The following is a 17,034-nucleotide window of genomic DNA, read 5'->3' as shown; positions in this document are numbered from 1 at the left end:
AGACCATGAGTAAGGAAATCAAGTAAACTATTAAAAATATACTGGGAAATTTAAATTATATTCTATTGGCACTTAATGTGGTATAATTGTAAAGCAGGACATCATAACTCTCACTTTCGTTTCTTCTTAACAGAAACGAAACAGATTTTTCTCTTGTTGTTTGTCAGGTCAACTGTTTTATAAAAGAGCAGTGAAGTATGGCATTGACGTGGTTGCCCGTAAACTGCTTATTGTGCCCATAATTACTTCAGGACAATGCAATCACTAGTTAATCATAAACACCCTCTGCACACTGTAGCTTGTGTCTGTTTTTGTTATCTACTTGTGTCACAGCAAGCAAACAGCCTCACAGAGCTACTGCACTTTGGACTGCTGTGTGTGTGTGTGCATGCGTGCATGTGTGGAAATTCAGAGTGAAGCAAGTGCAACGAGCAAGCATATGATTTTAAATTAAAGTCCAAAACTGTTGTTGCTCCTGATTATAGGAGTGAAGGGTGGAGCTGGATTTGGTTGCCTGATATCAGACAGAATTGTGGTGGAGTGGGCGGATGCAAACGTCTGGGCTCAGGCAGTGGATTTGGAGCTGGAAAAGTAGTTTGCAGCTATTTAAATGTCTAACTGAGATGTAGCCTGACAATACTTGACAACTAAACTTCATCACAAAGGGGTGTGTTTGCCTGACCTCCTCTCCTCCAGTCTATCAGGGTCTACACAGGGCCCAGTTTGGTTTGCCAGGCCCAGCTAACAATGTTTGCTCTGCTTTATAGCCTCTCTGTTTGCTTTCCCCTTCACTGGAGCGACCACCTCTTGGTCTCAGCAGTACTCAAGTGCTGCCACATTTGGGGTCACCAGCCTGGGGCCCGGCCCACCCAGAATGCCGTGCGTCAGGCGATAAGAGATAACTGTTCAGGTGGTTTAGTGCAGAGATGTCACCCTCCTTTTTGCAACACGTACACAATGGTAATCTACCATTTAATGTGGTTCTGAGATTCTCCTTCAGATAGGCAGTTTTTTCTCTGTTTGGCAGCTCTCACCTCAAGTTCGTCATGCTTTCCCTTGAGGACATCATAAAATTAAATAACATACGCTAGGAGAATAAAGGAGCAACTGCATTTTTTTCCTTCAGTTAGAACCTTTGAATCAACCATATGTTGTCATCAAAGGTAATAATTACCTGATGGATTTATTTCAGAAGGGTTGGTGTTGCAGCTGAACTCACAAATTAAAAAAAAAAGAAAGAGAGATGGCATAGCATTAGATAAACAACTGAAAAACAGAGGAGTGAAGTCGCAAATAAAAATTATGCCTTATCTTCATTTTATGCAACTTTTTTTCTTATGATAAAACTGAGGTTACAAAAAATATGTAGACTAATAGAACAGCCTATACCTCTTTATTGGGCTGTTGGTGGTAGATTGTAGCGATTATTTTTGAAATAATAGTGAATTTCACACATCTGTGATGCAAATAAGCCAAAATAAATGTTTAATATGCCAAGACGATGTATTATCTAAAGTTACCTTCATATATAGCATATTGTCCAACAAGAAGTGTCGTGAACTTAGCAAAATATCTACTATGAGATAAATACATTTAATAAATGTTTTCCAAAGATGCTATTGTTTTTTTAACCATTGGATGTTGTTTTGCTTTTTCACCACCAGCAGTTGCAGATTATAGTTTGCCCAGCCTTTTATTTATCCCTACATGACACGAACAACATCCACAAAGCTATGATTTACAAATCCTAATAACACCTTTGTTATAATTGCAGGGGATATTATTAGTTCAGCCTACTTGCTGGAGTAGAGGGAGGATCACATGAGGCCTTTAGGGGGATGGGCAGCAGAGTTTTCAGAGGGTGATGTGTCTTTAAGAGTTTACTACCATCACTGCACTCACTCACACACACACAACAGAAAGTTTGGAGGCCAGGCGAGCAGTGGGACGCCGACGGATAGGAAGTGACGGGACTGCATGAATTGCAGAAGGAGAGAGAGAGAGAGAGAGAGAGAGAGAGAGAAAGACGGTAATATCAACAGAAAGCAGAATGAAAAGCAACGTGCGATCATCGGACTATTGGCTATAGTGCAGGAGAAACTGAACAGCGCATAATCTTATCAACAACGCTGGAGAGAGAGACTTTCAATGGAAGTGAACTCGGCTCCCAGAAGTGAAAAACAGTGATTTTTTACTAAGGGGGATTGCCGTTTCGGTGTAGTCTAATTTCCATGACCGTGTTTGTAATTCTGGAAAGTGCTGGCACACAGGGGACCATATGGAACAGCGACCTGTAAGCTATACCTTGAGTATGAAGGAAAAGACTTTCCGGAAAATCAAAGAGAAGAGTTAGGGGATATGAACGCAGACTTTTGGATTTCGCTTCGATTTTTTCCTCTGTCGGGTTCAGTTTTGCGTGTTTGGGGATGGTTGCGAGTTGCATCAGTGCGGCTTCAGGTCGGATACTGAGCCGTCTCTGCACCCTGGTGCTGCTGGTCGCTCTGGGACTCGGTTCGGAGCTACGGGTCCGGGTCCGGCTCTCTGACGGATTGGTGACTGAGGAGGTTTTGGAGGCGGACAATGAAAGAGACTCGATATCACTCGAATTCAAGCAGGGAGATGGGACACTCATTACTTTTGTGGCGGACTTCAAACAGGTGAGAGGCGGTGCTGTTTACCGCTTAAACTAAAGGTTGTTGTGCCTTCATAGGAGGTTCTCCTCTCTCAGTCTGACACTCTGGTGGTATGAGAGTAGGTAGATGTGGTTAGTAAAGTCTAAAATTACTGTATATTCATAAAATGTACAAAGTGATGGCTAGGGCCAACCACTGGTCCCTGAGGGGTCCCTAGGAGGTCCCCAAGTAAAACAATGAAAAGTGTGTTATTGTATTAAATAACTGTATACAGAATTCATACTAGGGAGGTAAACATAGACAGTTAATTTAATGTGAATTGCCATTCTTTATGATTTTCAAATTACTCAAATCCATACTTACACTATTTCTTGTTTTACTTTGGGACCTCCTAGATACCTCTCAGGAACTACTGGTGAGCTCCAACCTTCACTTTGGGAGAACCTTATTTGATTTAGACTATATTTGACCTATTTTAGCTATTTGGGGCCCCAGGACAAAAACTGATCAAACAATGTTTTGTCAATAGCCTATTTCACATGACCAGAAACCCCTGCTTTAACAAATCCAGGTCATTTACTTAGTGGTGAGGTCAGTAGCCCACAAACAAGCTGTGATAGTTGGGAGTGAATGTTGCCTTGATACCTTTTTGACCAAATTTACTGTTGGTATTATCTATCTTTAAATCTAGAGCCCATCAGGGCTGAAATCTGGGAATCACAATGGCCTCTTTTCTTCAAGCTAAATGATTACCCCTAGGCAAGGATGGAGCATCACAAATCTGGAGCTTAAAGGAAAACATCCTAAAACGCCCAAACCCCCTGGAGCAAATACTATAACTCACACATAAACCCAAGTCAAACTTAGAGTTTCATTCATCTTTTTCCATCTCGGCGGGAGTCTCACAGAGGTCAAGGCAGCTGCTGTAACTTAGATGGTGATGCCCACAGACCCCAACAGCCTTAAAACCCCTGCTGCTCATGGGGGTCCAGCCCAGAGCTCATCATCAGCGGCCATATTTAGCATTCTTCTAAAAGTAGACGAGCATATCAAGTGTCCCTCCCCGACCAGTATTACATTCATGATTTTTTTGGAAAGATGACACTGTTTTACTTTTGACAATGACTACTCAGAGACACATAAATGTCAGTCCTGGAAGGAAAACTACAACTGCTGAGCGTAAGGGAGGGACTCACAGAGGCGCACAGAGCAAAGGCATGTGTCTGTGATGGTTGCTGTCACACAGAAGCTGACAGGCTGGCGAGATGTGAAGGGGGAGATTTACCAGGATTAAGTGGGCATGTCTGACCTTTTTGATCTGCACGTCTGGTTCACTAACCAAAACAGCTAATTTAGAGTTGAAAGAGAAGAGGCCGTCACCCCCAATCATTGGTGACACACCAATATAAAGAGACATACACTGATCTCTGAGCAGGGAAGCCATCGCTTGGTTGTGCAGGCGCCCCGTCTTGTTACATCCTTTCATGCATGCACACACACTTACATATGCACATATGGTTTTGTTTATTTGTATAAAGCCAGCAGAACCTCTTAGATCACTTTACTTTTCCGCTGCCTGATTTATCTGTTCCAGTTGTAGGTCGGCCTCCACATCCCCCCTCTTTCTGTTTCTCTTTCTCCCTCAGTCCCACTCTTCTGTCTCTTGCTCTCTTCTTCCTGCTCTCTCTCTCCTCCATGTGGTTTTTATTCAGCTCTTGTTGCAGTATCTCCAAGATTTATGGAAAGTTGGATGAGCTGTCACTTCCAGCTGCCATGAATATACAGTCCAGATGAACGCATGTGGGAAGAAGATCCACATGAAGTGATATTGAGCACAAGAGAGTTACAATGACCTATACAGCCAAAGGTGGATTTGAACTATGCAAGTTTAAGTTCTCTTTTGAAGCATTTACGCTTGTTACTTTACTCTTGCGATTTACTTCTATCAGATTTTATAGTATGTTTGATTCATGGAAGATTGAGAAAAAAGATCAGATCTTTACAAAGACTAGGACCATTTCAAAAAGAACTCTTTATGAATGACCAACAGAGCAGCCGTCCTGCTTTCTTTCTTTCAGCTGCTTCCTGAATATGTGGCAAAAATGTGATGCTAAATGTTATAGCCATTAGACACTGGCAGAGTATCCCGCTGGATGGGAGAGGAAAGCTTAGTCGACATTATCCAAGCAGTGAATCACTGTGATTTCAGGAGGGTTACATGTGCTCTTTAGGCATGTAGACATATGGAAAAGGTGATGTGGTTTAGCTTGCTCATGATACAACCGTGTCATGTTGAGTAAACCTCAACATGTATGACATTTTCTATTGAATTGAAACCTCTGGAGGACTGTGATATTATCTTCTTTATGAAATATAGGCATCATGGGAGAGAGTTAATCATCTCGTATTTTTTGTCTGTAGTAGTGTTTATAGGTTTCGTAATTTGCTCAGAACTTGAATCCAGATTTTTTACACTATAGAAGAGGGACATCATTCAAGTGATTTCACAATTTCATCAAAGTCAGGTGTCAAAGTATTGTCAAATTATTTACAACCGAGCCTATTCTAAATTATGTCAAATTGCAGCAATCTGTCAAATAATATCCTGATGACATGCTCAATGTCGGTGTACAGTTTTGCAACATGAGTTGAATCTGAACACAGATGTGCCGTTGTGCAGACCTTTTTTTTCCTTCAGCAAGCTCTGTAAAAATTAATAGTCTAACACAGTCTAAGACCTTGAGCTGAACATAAACCATGTCTTGGAAATTAATCCAAAGGAAATGTCTCACATATCTGAAAGGCTGTTTAAGGTCTTTCCAGATGTAAGAACTTTGTCAGAAGAGCTAATCAGTCTGTATGTCTTTTCATGTGCAACTTGTGGGTTTGATCAATGTTGGAATGTGAGCAACTCGGCTGAGTTAACACTTGAGGAAATTTTAATTTGTGGGATAAAATGATCTACATAAACAAATCTGCAAAGAGATATACATTTTTAAAGAAAAATGTACCAATACCATCTAATGCAGTTTAATCATTTGACCTCACTGAAATGCCAACGTAATGGTAAAGTGCTTAAACGTCTTTGGAGATACATAAGCCACTTAAGCCAGCAGCTTTATAAGTGATCACATGACAATCAAAAAGCTCCATTATCGCCTCCACAATACCACATAAGACCAGTCATTTCCAAATGTATCCTCTTTGAAGAGAAATATTCTGGAAAATACCCAGAACAGAGAGAAAAAAGCATTTGTTAATGTATCCATATCAGCGTTGACATGGAATGAGGGACTCCATGCTGTGCCGATGGGTCAAGGGAGCAACAGATGTTGGAAGCCACTTGACGCTCAATCTCACACTATCATGTTAAATGGATCTGGATTTTTGCAAACAATGGCACCACAGTGTGAATGAGCATGTTAGTTGTTTTGTTAATTCTTATTTCATTTCAGCCATATAAACTAGATTTTGTTCCAGCCAGGAGCTGTTTTGCCCTCAGGTTAGTCCTGTTTACATCCTGGTTGTCTTCAAAGCACAGAGGCTTCATGGATACGCCCAACAGCAAGCTTGCTGTAAGAATGAACTGAAGATTCTTCACACACCCACATGTACTATGTAAAAAGCAAAATGAAAGTTGGGGGTTGTGAGGCAGGTTTTGCCTTTCTGCGTGCCCTCCCTTTGGGATACTGTACAGTATCTGTGACCCATTTTGGCAGATGTCCATTCTCGGGTATCTCTTAGCTTTCACATACTGTATCTCTCATTAAAATTGTTTAAATGGATTTGGCCTGTATTAACACTTGTGTGTGTGTGTGTGTGGGGGGGGCTTTCTGGCAATCCACAGTACTTTTTTGTTTGTGGGAAACATCAGTGTTTGCCAAGAGAAGCAACTGTGGGTTGTTTTTCCTTGATTTCAGGAACTCTACATCATTTGCAAGTCAGTGCAGTACAGTCATCGCTTTTTATGTGTCACTTTTTTTTTTCTCTTTTGGCTGCCACACCTTGCCTCTCACTCAACCCTGAAACACCATCCCGCTTTGTCACTTGCACAAACTTGTAAAGACTTTTTTACAAGTACGTGTCACCTGTTCTATTAAATGTTGTTGTTTCAGACACAGTTGAAGGACATATTATAGGGGCACATGAGTCTCACCCTCTTCTGTTGTGAAAGGTCACAATGAGTCATCTGTGAGTCAGTGAGGTCATCCATCCACAAAATGTGACCAGACTCAGTGAAAATGAAACACAACTCCAAATTGACATAAGCTTTCCATGAATAAGCATCCTCAACCCCAATAAATGCTCAGATATTTTAGCTTTGCTTACGCTGAGCAGTGCCTTAGAAGACCTCTACGCCTACTCCATTTCCATCTTCATGATGTGGCTCCTCTTCATGTGGGAGAGATAAACTCCACATAACAGCATAATAAAAACAGATGTGTGATTCACAGGAATTGCAGATACTCTTGTCTAGAAAGTAATCTCTGTTTTGAGATTACTCCAGACATGTTACTTAGAATTTGACTACAGCAAGATCCTGTGAGGTCATTCTGGGATGAAAAACATTTTGGGATTTTGTTTTATATGTATATATTTATATATAGGTTTTCATATTATGTCCCCTCTGTTTCTTCTCTTCTTGCATCTTTCATTGCAATGTGTGCAAGCAGCGGCCCTTTTCAGAGATGAACTCACACATGTAGGTCTTTCTCCTAACTACCCTTTGTTCACTGCTGACTCCGAGTCTCAGGAAAATAGCTTCTTCTATGGCCTTGTTGTGGCCCTTCAAGGCCCACATGGGCCTCTTTTGGCCTCTCATGGCCCCTCGGCCCCTGTTGATGTCTTTATCCTTTATCCTCCTCCTACCAGCAGGCCAGATGTTCATCTGTAATGCTTCTGATAAAGTAAAAAGCCTCCCATTCCCACAGTCTCTCATAGGCACACAGCGAGAACAGCCCGAGCTGAGCAAGACAGTTATCATCCACATTATTAGATTTTTGTCCGATGGGCAAGGACAGTGGACAGCATGGCGCTGCAGTATGCAGTAACAACCTTTGATGGACTAGGAGGCTGTCATTGTGGCTTGCAGTGTGCATAGTTGTGATCATTCGTGTCTACCTCAGAGGTTTTAAGATTGCAGTTGGCAACAAAAAAGCTAACGAAAGGGTTTACTCTGCCAAAAGTTCTGTTCTGTCCTCCACACAGTGTCATTAAATGTCCTTTTGTCAAATTCATGGATGTGTCTGCCTTTTGGCTAGCTCACCCTGGCTAGTTTCAAATGAATTTATTTGATGTGTTAGACTTTATTGTGCTACCTTTGTGACATTTCAGTCAGTTCTAGTGCTAAATAGCCATACCTGTATATCACTCTTTTTCTTGTCAAATAAACTGCTCTTTTTGTCACTTTTCTAGTTCGAAAAAAGAATTTCTGTAGAAGTTCTGAAAAAGAGCAAAGAAAGGTTCAAAAGAAAAGTCATGAAAATAACCTTCACTGTTGTAAACACTAGAATTAAGCTGCTGGGTTTCTCTGTAAAAAGAACATTTGCAAGTAACATTTTCCAAATAGATTGATAAAATAAAAACTCAGTAGAGTAGAAACTTAACAGATCTCTCAAAACTGACACTGATCACATTCAAACATGTTTTTTTAATGACAGTTTAAATTAGTTGAATTTTGGTAGCCTGAAATTTTGATTATTTACCCACTAGGCTTTGTTAAAGACAACTTTAACAACAAACCTTATTCAAATACCTGCATTTACAAACAAATAATCATGATATTTTCAGTTTAAATCATGCTATTATTTTTGAATCCCTAGCCATAAGATAGCTGTTTGTGTGTCCATTGCAACAGGATATGAAAGCTGTGGGACAACAGTTAGAGGCTGAATAGGACTGTAGCCATCTCTATTGTTTATGCCTTATCTATCTGCCTCATTTCCTTCCCTGTTAGCACTCACTGTTTGTCTCCCTCTCATTTCCTGAATGCGAAGTCTCCATAAACAGTTTTGGGTGTCTGGATAATTGTATCCAGATTGTGTGTGAATGAATAGTTCCCTCGTTGTGGCCCTGTGCATATTTTGCACAGGTTTTGAGGCATTTACAGATTAACTTAGAGGCTGTTGTTGGAGTATTTATGGTTGTATTTGGAGCACTTTGGGTTGCTCTGTGCAGGACAAGGTGCTAAATAAATAAATTTGCCTTGCCTTTGCCTTGTATTTCTGAATTCATGTGCAACATTTAAATATTAACACTCCAGCAGTTTGAAAAGTAAGTTACCCTCCATTGTATTCAAGAGAATAGCCAAGATGAACACCTTTCTTTCCGTGGCCTCCAGTGTTTTTATTGTCCATTCACTGCCAGTGTTTACTAATTGGTTCACTCTTTGGACAGCCAGGTGTGACCAGCCCCAAATGTGACTCTGCATTCCTGCCTTTGGAGCCTCTGTAATTAGCTTCAACTCAAGCATTTCTTAACGCAGCGGCTTTTCTCCCGCTCCTTTTGTCTGTGTGAGTCTGTCTCACCCTCTCTCCCTCTGTCTCCCAACATGATCTTTAATCCCTGCTCTACACCTGTGCTTTTTGACTGGGCTGCCCTCGTGCACCAACGCAAATATCTTCCCCATCACCAAACATAGTAAATCCTTATGTTGTTTTTAAAGGAGAATCAGAGCCATTTAGGTAGGTTGGGAGTCTTAAAAGTAAAAACAACATTTCATCACTTATGTTTCTACAAATAGAAGCCAAATAGGCTTTGTGATCCCGAAGCTGTGGGCTTTTATATTTCACTTGTAGACTAGCGTTACTATGCCAACTCGGCCCCCTAAAAGAGAAATATTTCTAGTTGTGTAATATTTCAGGTACTTTTTGGTTTCAGCACTGAACACTTGATTTAAAAAAAAAAAAAAATTCAGACCCAGTCAAATAACCACACAGTCGCACAATGATCCCAAATGACTCATCCGAGCGTGGCTGACCAGCAGTCCTCCCCTGCCAGCCATCAGCCTTATCAACAGACAGGGTCTTAGAGGGGATTGGAAAACCGGAAGAACCTCCTGCACAGGGGATAGCTACTGCCCCACTGTTTGTGTTTGTGTGTGTATGTGCGTGCATTTGTGTGTGTTTGAATGTCCATCCATGCATGCAAGTGTGAGTTGGCACAGTTAGAATAGCATCAAAAGTGAGATGTAAATGTCTGGCAGTAGTCATTTCAACTGGAGCATTTAAACTGCTCCTAGCTACAGAACCTTCATAGAAAATAACAGTATTTTTTATTTTAGTATAGGCCTTGATACAGCTCTCATTTTCACAGCTAGTAAACCGAGTATATACTCTGTGAAAAGAGCGTATTTGGCTAGCTGGGTTATTACTACAGTGACGGAGACTGTTCACTGTAAATGGCACCCTTTAAGTGTCTGAATAGGCTTTTGTGCAACTCTTAAATAATCTGGCCCACCAAAGGTAACCACCAATGAAACACACCCCCACCTCTCGCCTGTTTAACAGGTCTTAGTATGACCCACTAGTCAGGTTGCATGAATACAGACTTGTGTTTGGCTGTTGGCCAGTGGTAGTTTGTCCGCAAATGGACTAAGTCCTGGGTGTCAGGGAGCAATGCTGAGGAATCTGTACTTGTGTTGATTATTTATAGCTGTGCTGACATTTACACTGCTCTGGTGGGGAAAAACTCAAGGCTACCCTGTCCTTTGATTATATTATTACCAGTCTTTTTCAAGACTGGGAAATGTCATTCTTTTAATTCTTAATGTCCGTGCCTGGTGATTTTCTCTAAATGTTGGTCTGCAAACCTTTAATTTCATGTATGTTTGTGGAAATGCACATTTAGAGGGTGACTCATGTTCCTGGTATAGGCTTCACTTCTTTAAGGAGTAGCTGGGAACTCAAATGGCCTTGCTCTTCATTTTCAAGCTGCAGCAGGCTCACTTGGCCAAGATGTTCTAAATTTTAATGTGTTATTTTCCCTCTCAGATGTACAGTATTACCCAGCCTTAACTGTGTCTACTATTTAGTAATGTGGGGTATTTGAGAAGCATTCAACATAATTTTTTATAGATACCCATTACACAGAGGAAACAGTAATGTACCCCCACTGCAAACCCACACAAACTTGGCACCTGCTTCTATCATATTTCCTCATACATCCACAGTTTGCATAATGCTCTGACTTAAAAAAAAAAAAAAAAAAAAAAACACCACCAACCCACTAGGCAGATTTAAAAGAGATAACTGTTGTTTGATCAGTCAGTTCAGTACTCACTCTCTCCTGGTGTTTGGATATAGCCTTTCATCACAACTACAGGTGTTAAACTTCCTTTAATCAAACCAATGCACATTTCACTCTTTTGCTACTTTTATCATACTTATGAGTATGTCTGCACAAATGATTCAGTGTGCTTGTGCCAGTGCTGCTTTCAGGGAGGCAGAAGTGAGTCTAGTCCTGTCCAAACAAATAGTTGAATCCAAGAGCTTCTGTCTGGCTATTTACAGTGGAGATGATGTCATTGTTATTACTCTATTTGCTTTTAGAAGCTGTGCTGATTATTATCTCAGCAACACCTAAACCGCTAAGATATCAACACTCGTTATTACTGTTTAAAGGCCTCTATTAACCTTAATTTCCATTAACTGCAGGATGGAGACCCATCAGTTGCAGACAGAAATATTTTCAGTATTTACAGCCAGCAGTCGGTTAGTTTAACATGAAGTATATAATTGGGGAAACAGCTAGCCTGACTCTGTCCAAAGATAACAAAATCCGCCTACCAGCATATGTAAAACTCAACAATTGACACGTTATATATCGTTTTCTTAATCAAGGGGGAAAAAGGAAGCATAAAAATGGCAAGATATGGTTTTATGGGGCACTCCAGGAAGTGCTAGTTGTTGTTTTTTTGTTACCTCAGACAAAGGCAATTTAGCTGTTTCAAGATATAGCAGGGGTATCAATCTTCTCATCTAACTATCTGGAAGAAAGCATATTTCTGGATTTGTCAAATTATTCTTTTAATATTTTCTATTGTGACACAAAGTTACATCAAAAAGTGTTGTTGCCACAGTAAGCACTGGTGCCCTCCTCTTGCCCTTTTGGCCTGAATCAAAACGCAAGGCAGCAGGAGTAGACAATCATTAATCTGGGCACATAATGACACCAGAGGAGGAGGAGATCTCAGCGTCTACACTTAAGCGTTGAATAAGTTCCAAAGAAGCAGAGTTGGTGGAGCTACACTGCTTCTCTGTAATTACCCAGAGAGCCCTGGGGCAAATCCATGTGGCTGACACGAATGCCTTCCCCCTTCTTTTGCTTTCCCTACACACACGTACGCACACAGTGTCCCAGCGTAGCGCCATGTGTCTGCAATATGGGAGGTCTTAAAGTCGTGGCCTCTGCGTCTCCCTACACTTGAGGGGAAATGGCACTCTTGCCCGTCTGTCTGTCGGCATTGTACTCCCTGCTCTTCACATCTCACTATGTTCACTATGATATACCCATGCCTCCTCCGCTCTTGACAGACTCTTTAATCATTCAGACTTTGTTCTTTTTGTTAAAAACTAAAGTGCCGGGTTATTATCACAGTGTGGGAACATCTGAGGTCTTTAGTTTCAAATGCCTGTTATTCCATGGTCCCTTTGAGTCCATATTTTCATACAACACCAAGCAGCACACAGAGATGTGTGAGGGGGTAAAATCTGAGGTTAATATCACATAAAGCCCATGAATCAATATTTGCTCAGTGATTTGCTTTCCAAAGGTCAAATAGTATCGCATGATTGTCTTGTGTAATACCCATGCTTGTATTGTACGCCTGCCAGAGACTCATTTCAGAGACAAAAGTGGCTCTCAAAATGAGGAACCAGTGATCATGCAAAGTGGTCTATGAAGACCTACAGAGCGTAAACACTTCTGAGGCAGGTTGTATTTCTTTCTTGCCAACATGTACAGTTTTGCATAAAGGAAGTAGGACCAAAGAGCTTAAGAAGAACTCAATGGGGTTATCTCTGGGCTGTTTATCTGTCCCAGAATCCCTTCTGCTCCGGGAGTACAAGCCCTGAAACTGCTTCTCCTCTGTAGCCTGTTTGCTTCAGACGGTTGTGTGAAAAGCGGAGGAGGGGTGTTTGGGACTGTGTGTGTCTGTCTTGAAGCTGAAGCCAAGAGAAGGGGGGCGGGGTGGGGTGGGGGGGGGGTGTCGGATGAATAGGAAGACAGGTCTGCTGGTCTCCTCTCCCCACTGCTGGAGCTTCCCATCATGCTTTGCATGCCCTCTCACAGAACTCTTTATGGCCTTGGGTTTGACGCCAGATTTCTCACACACTTGCCAACAGCAACAAGTTTTTTTTTGTGAATTCTCAGCTATCACCATTTTTCTACTTCTACAGTTCCACAAAACAGTGTGGTAAAATGTTTTTTACTTATACGGCATGTGAGGAACTCTGATAAGTCTGTCAAGAAGCAGGCCCAAAGCCTTAATTTGACAGTACAAGTAACCAGAGCATGACTGGAGGAACATTTCACAGGCCTACAGATATTAAAAAGTATCAACACACTGTCAGATGAGGCTTTACGGGTGTAGTGAACATAAACCCCTCCTTACTTTTAGCCGACAGTTGTTTGAACATCTTTGAACTTTCACATATTGAATTACTTTGAGTGTCTGGAAAAGTGCTACATTAAGTACCAAAATGGAAAGAATATTTGTTCTAATCTGAATATGCCTGCACATATAAACAGTAAGTTATTATAACCAACCCTAACGCATCACTTCAATGTCCTCTGGGAATTGTCTGTTTATCCATTCAGGCAGTCATCTCTCATCCATTGTGTCTTGCAGGATGTGAAGATATTTCGAGCACTGATCCTGGGCGAGCTGGAAAGAGGGCAGAACCAGTACCAGGCCCTGTGTTTCATCTCTCGCCTCAACCGCAATGAGATCATCCCCAGTGAGTCAATGGCTCGTCTCAGGCAGGTATGAAACGCAGCGTTCATGTGTTGTACAATGAACTTTTTTCATTCAAGAAAAATGAAATATTTATATGACTGAAAGGATCTGAACACTGATTATTGTACTGTCTGCTCAGAAAAATCCTCAGGCCATTCGCTTGGCGGAGGAGCGGAGAGGACTGGAGCAGCTGACAATGAGTGCTGCGGTCAATCTGAGTCGGGCCTGGCAACTCAGCTCCCACATCCACAACATGTGCAGCGAGGCTCACGAGGCCATCTACACCAGAGAAGCTGATGTCAAACACTGGCTGGACAAAGGTCAGTGGTCACCTTATCTTTGTTTATCATTGAAACTGGCATTTCACGTTTGGTTGGTGGTTTGAGCAAAACATCTGTCTGTCCCCCCCGTCCCTCCTGATTGTCTCTGTATTCTCTATATCTCTGTACTGACATGCTTTTATCTCCCTAACACTATCTATCATCCCTGTTTATTATCAGCCAAACACTTCTTTCCACTTAATTTTAGTGATATAACTCCCTCTAGTTTTTGTTAATAAGGCTCTATCGCTAGTAAAGCTATCTGCTTCCCTCCTTATCTCTTTACATTCTGTAGAAATGTTCTATTTTTGCCTTGAAAAAATCTTTGAAAAAATCCTCACCCTAAATTGAACAACATATCATTATTTCCATTAACTATTTGCAAAGCGACCCAGTATCTTAATAGCAATGAAGTCCAAATTATCTGGGCCGAGGAGAATGTATATGACAGCACTATTGTCCCCTGACAGCACTGTTACAGAGGAAACAATGTTGATGGTCATGGTTCAGCGAGCACTCTGCACCATTATCAGCAGAGGCAATCACAGTAGCATCTCCTTTGCATAACAAAGCTCCCCTTTTACCGCACAGTCTCCCCTCTTTTTAGCCACTTTGTTTGCCCTCTCCAGTTCAATACAGTATGTAATTGAGCAAAATCAGAAAGAGAATGATTCACACAACCGTAGATATCTGGCTTTTGTTTTTAATACCACATGCTCTGATAATAATGCTCCTCCTCTGTCTTTGTTATAGGTGTGGATGGGTCCATATTTGAGGTCTTGCCCCAAACAACAGAGGTGCCCAGCTTTCAGGCCTGTCACTCTACTAAGGACTTGTGGCAGCCATGTCTCTGCACATACAGCCTGCGTCTGGAGTGGTACCCGTGTCTGCTGAAGTACTGCCGCAGCCGGGACACCACGGGCAAAAGCTCCACCTACAAGTGTGGCATAAAGAGCTGCAGCAAGGGCTACCATTTCACCTACTACGTTCCCCAAAAACAGCTCTGCCTATGGGACGAGGAGACCTAACATTTTGTTCTGGAAGATTAAGAAAAGAGAAACAGATTTTATTCCCAGCCAAGCCAAGGCTTCTCCACCCATGCTACTCAAAGTAAACACAGTAATACCGGACCTCGGTTTATTTGATGTTAAATTAAGCTGTCTCAGGTGGGGAGTGGTGAGACCCAGATGTTTAAGCTGAAACAGAAATGATTTCAGATTCCAAATGAGACCAAAACCTTTATGGAAGGAGAGATGCAGCATGTCAGTATAAGAGGACTCACTAACTTTAAGCCTTTTCTGGGAAAATGACATATCACTGTCAGTTATAATGTGACTTTGCCAAGAAGTCGTCACTTTTGTGCCTTTTTATTTGGGAAAAATTATTGGAGCAGGTGACAGATGCCAACAACAATAACCTCTCATGAAAGCTACGTTATGCACAAAGCTGGACAGTGCATTTGTGGTCAGTCAGACACCAGCAGGGGAACAACAGTTCCACTTTGATCAAACATTGTATAAACACAATCTTCCATCCTGGTGAAGGAAAATTTGGATGGTGGATTTATCTTTCTTTATCAAGCTCTGTGAAAAAACTGTTTATAGCCAGCTAATGTCCTGTTTATAACAATTTATGCTGGCTGACAAAGAAAATGCTTCTCCAATGCTGGCTTTATTTATTTTGGTTGCAAAGTGAAATTATGGAGGACTATTTTTGTGTCTTTTTGTTAAAAAATAACCTCATGAGACTTTTCTTTTCTTTTTGCATAAACAAGCTCTTAAAGTCACATGTCTAAACCACATCTCCTCAATAACAAGAAGCATTCAAACACATCTCAAAACATTTTAACCTCTAGCTTGTCTGTTTCTAGTTTTCGTGACTGTACAGAGAGTGTGGATAAACAGGTCTATTATTCTCTTCAATAGGACAGTTTTAGCTCTGATTCACCCCATCATTCCCCATGGGGGGACACCTCATGCCCACATCTAGCATTCTCAGTCTGTATGAAAGTGTCAAATAAACCAAAGTCAAAGGAAATGCTGTCAAAAGAAGGGTGTAAAGTTTCAGTTTCTAGAAACGGGCTCTTCAGTTTGGTGTTTTTCCATGTTAGGATCCGCTTAAAAGTGCAGTGTGACCTTTTTAATAATCTATACTGCCATCTTCTGGTTGCTCGGATTTTCATTGTTTCACTTTCCTGCTAACAGTTGTATCCCAGTGCCAGAATTCTGGATTTTGGTTTCTGTTTTTTCTCTTCATGTCAACAGTTAAATGTTTATAATTTATGCATCTCAAATCCCTGATCACTTATGTGTAATTCAAGGAGCACTTCTTGAACTTGTGGGACCAAATTTCATTTTGTCTGTCTGAATGTTCTTTAGAGTGATAAGTTGAAGTATGATTTTTAGTTTGTCTTACTGCCATCTTCATTTCAGTCTTCAGTGCCATATCATTTTATGTTTTCTGTGTCCTGCTAACTAAAGAACCAAATAAGTGAAACGTTTCTATTTGTGGCCTTCTCTGGTGATCAAGTGCCTTAACATTTCCACTGATATCTTTGCTATGTTAATTGTAGATTAAGTTGTTAAACATATTTTTTCTATGAAAGAGTTTTAAATATGCTGTAAAAAGTTGCCATAAGGAGAAAATGAAGCAATTAGGTAATGTACCAGTTAAGAGTTGTGTTTTACATGAATTGTTTCAATAAAGTTTTTCTTTGCACTGCACATACAAATTGAACTCATTGTTTTAAAGTATTTGTGGACAGATTATGTTATTAGACAGTATGTAGACGACAACAAAGGTCCTTGGCTGCACTCGAAACTGGTGACATTGCAACTGCTTGGGCGGCTTACACTCTTCAGCCAACAGGACGCACCCTGATGATTGATTCTAATGATAATGTGATGCTTCATCATGTCCATGTGGAAACTATTTTTAAAAATGTCATGGAAGATTATGCGCAGTGACAGCTGGAGGTGGGACTGAATGCCTTACAGGAGGAAACTTTGTCACAAGGGTTTGAGGCCAGGTTTTACAGGTAAAAGATGCTCTCTGCAACCACATAGTCATTGCAGCCCCCTGTTGCATGTCATAACATGAGTATACTATCTAATTCTTCCATTTT

At 41.1% G+C, this 17,034-nt stretch overlaps 1 protein-coding gene across 1 annotated transcript; it reads left to right on the top strand.

Moving 5' to 3' along the window:
- The first annotated feature begins 1,897 nt into the window (after positions 1 to 1,897).
- On the top strand, positions 1,898 to 16,633 carry oafa (OAF homolog a (Drosophila)). The gene is made up of 4 exons (XM_067594706.1): positions 1,898 to 2,657; positions 13,483 to 13,617; positions 13,730 to 13,910; positions 14,664 to 16,633. Exons 1-4 carry the CDS (start codon positions 2,427 to 2,429, stop codon positions 14,936 to 14,938), a joined length of 822 nt encoding a protein of 273 aa, XP_067450807.1. The 5' UTR covers positions 1,898 to 2,426; the 3' UTR covers positions 14,939 to 16,633.
- Positions 16,634 to 17,034: the final 401 nt, after the last annotated feature.

Source organism: Thunnus thynnus, chromosome 7 (assembly GCF_963924715.1).
Source record: "Thunnus thynnus chromosome 7, fThuThy2.1, whole genome shotgun sequence".
In the NCBI taxonomy this organism is placed as follows: Eukaryota; Metazoa; Chordata; class Actinopteri; order Scombriformes; family Scombridae; genus Thunnus; species Thunnus thynnus.
This window is presented reverse-complemented; position numbering and strand designations above follow the sequence as displayed.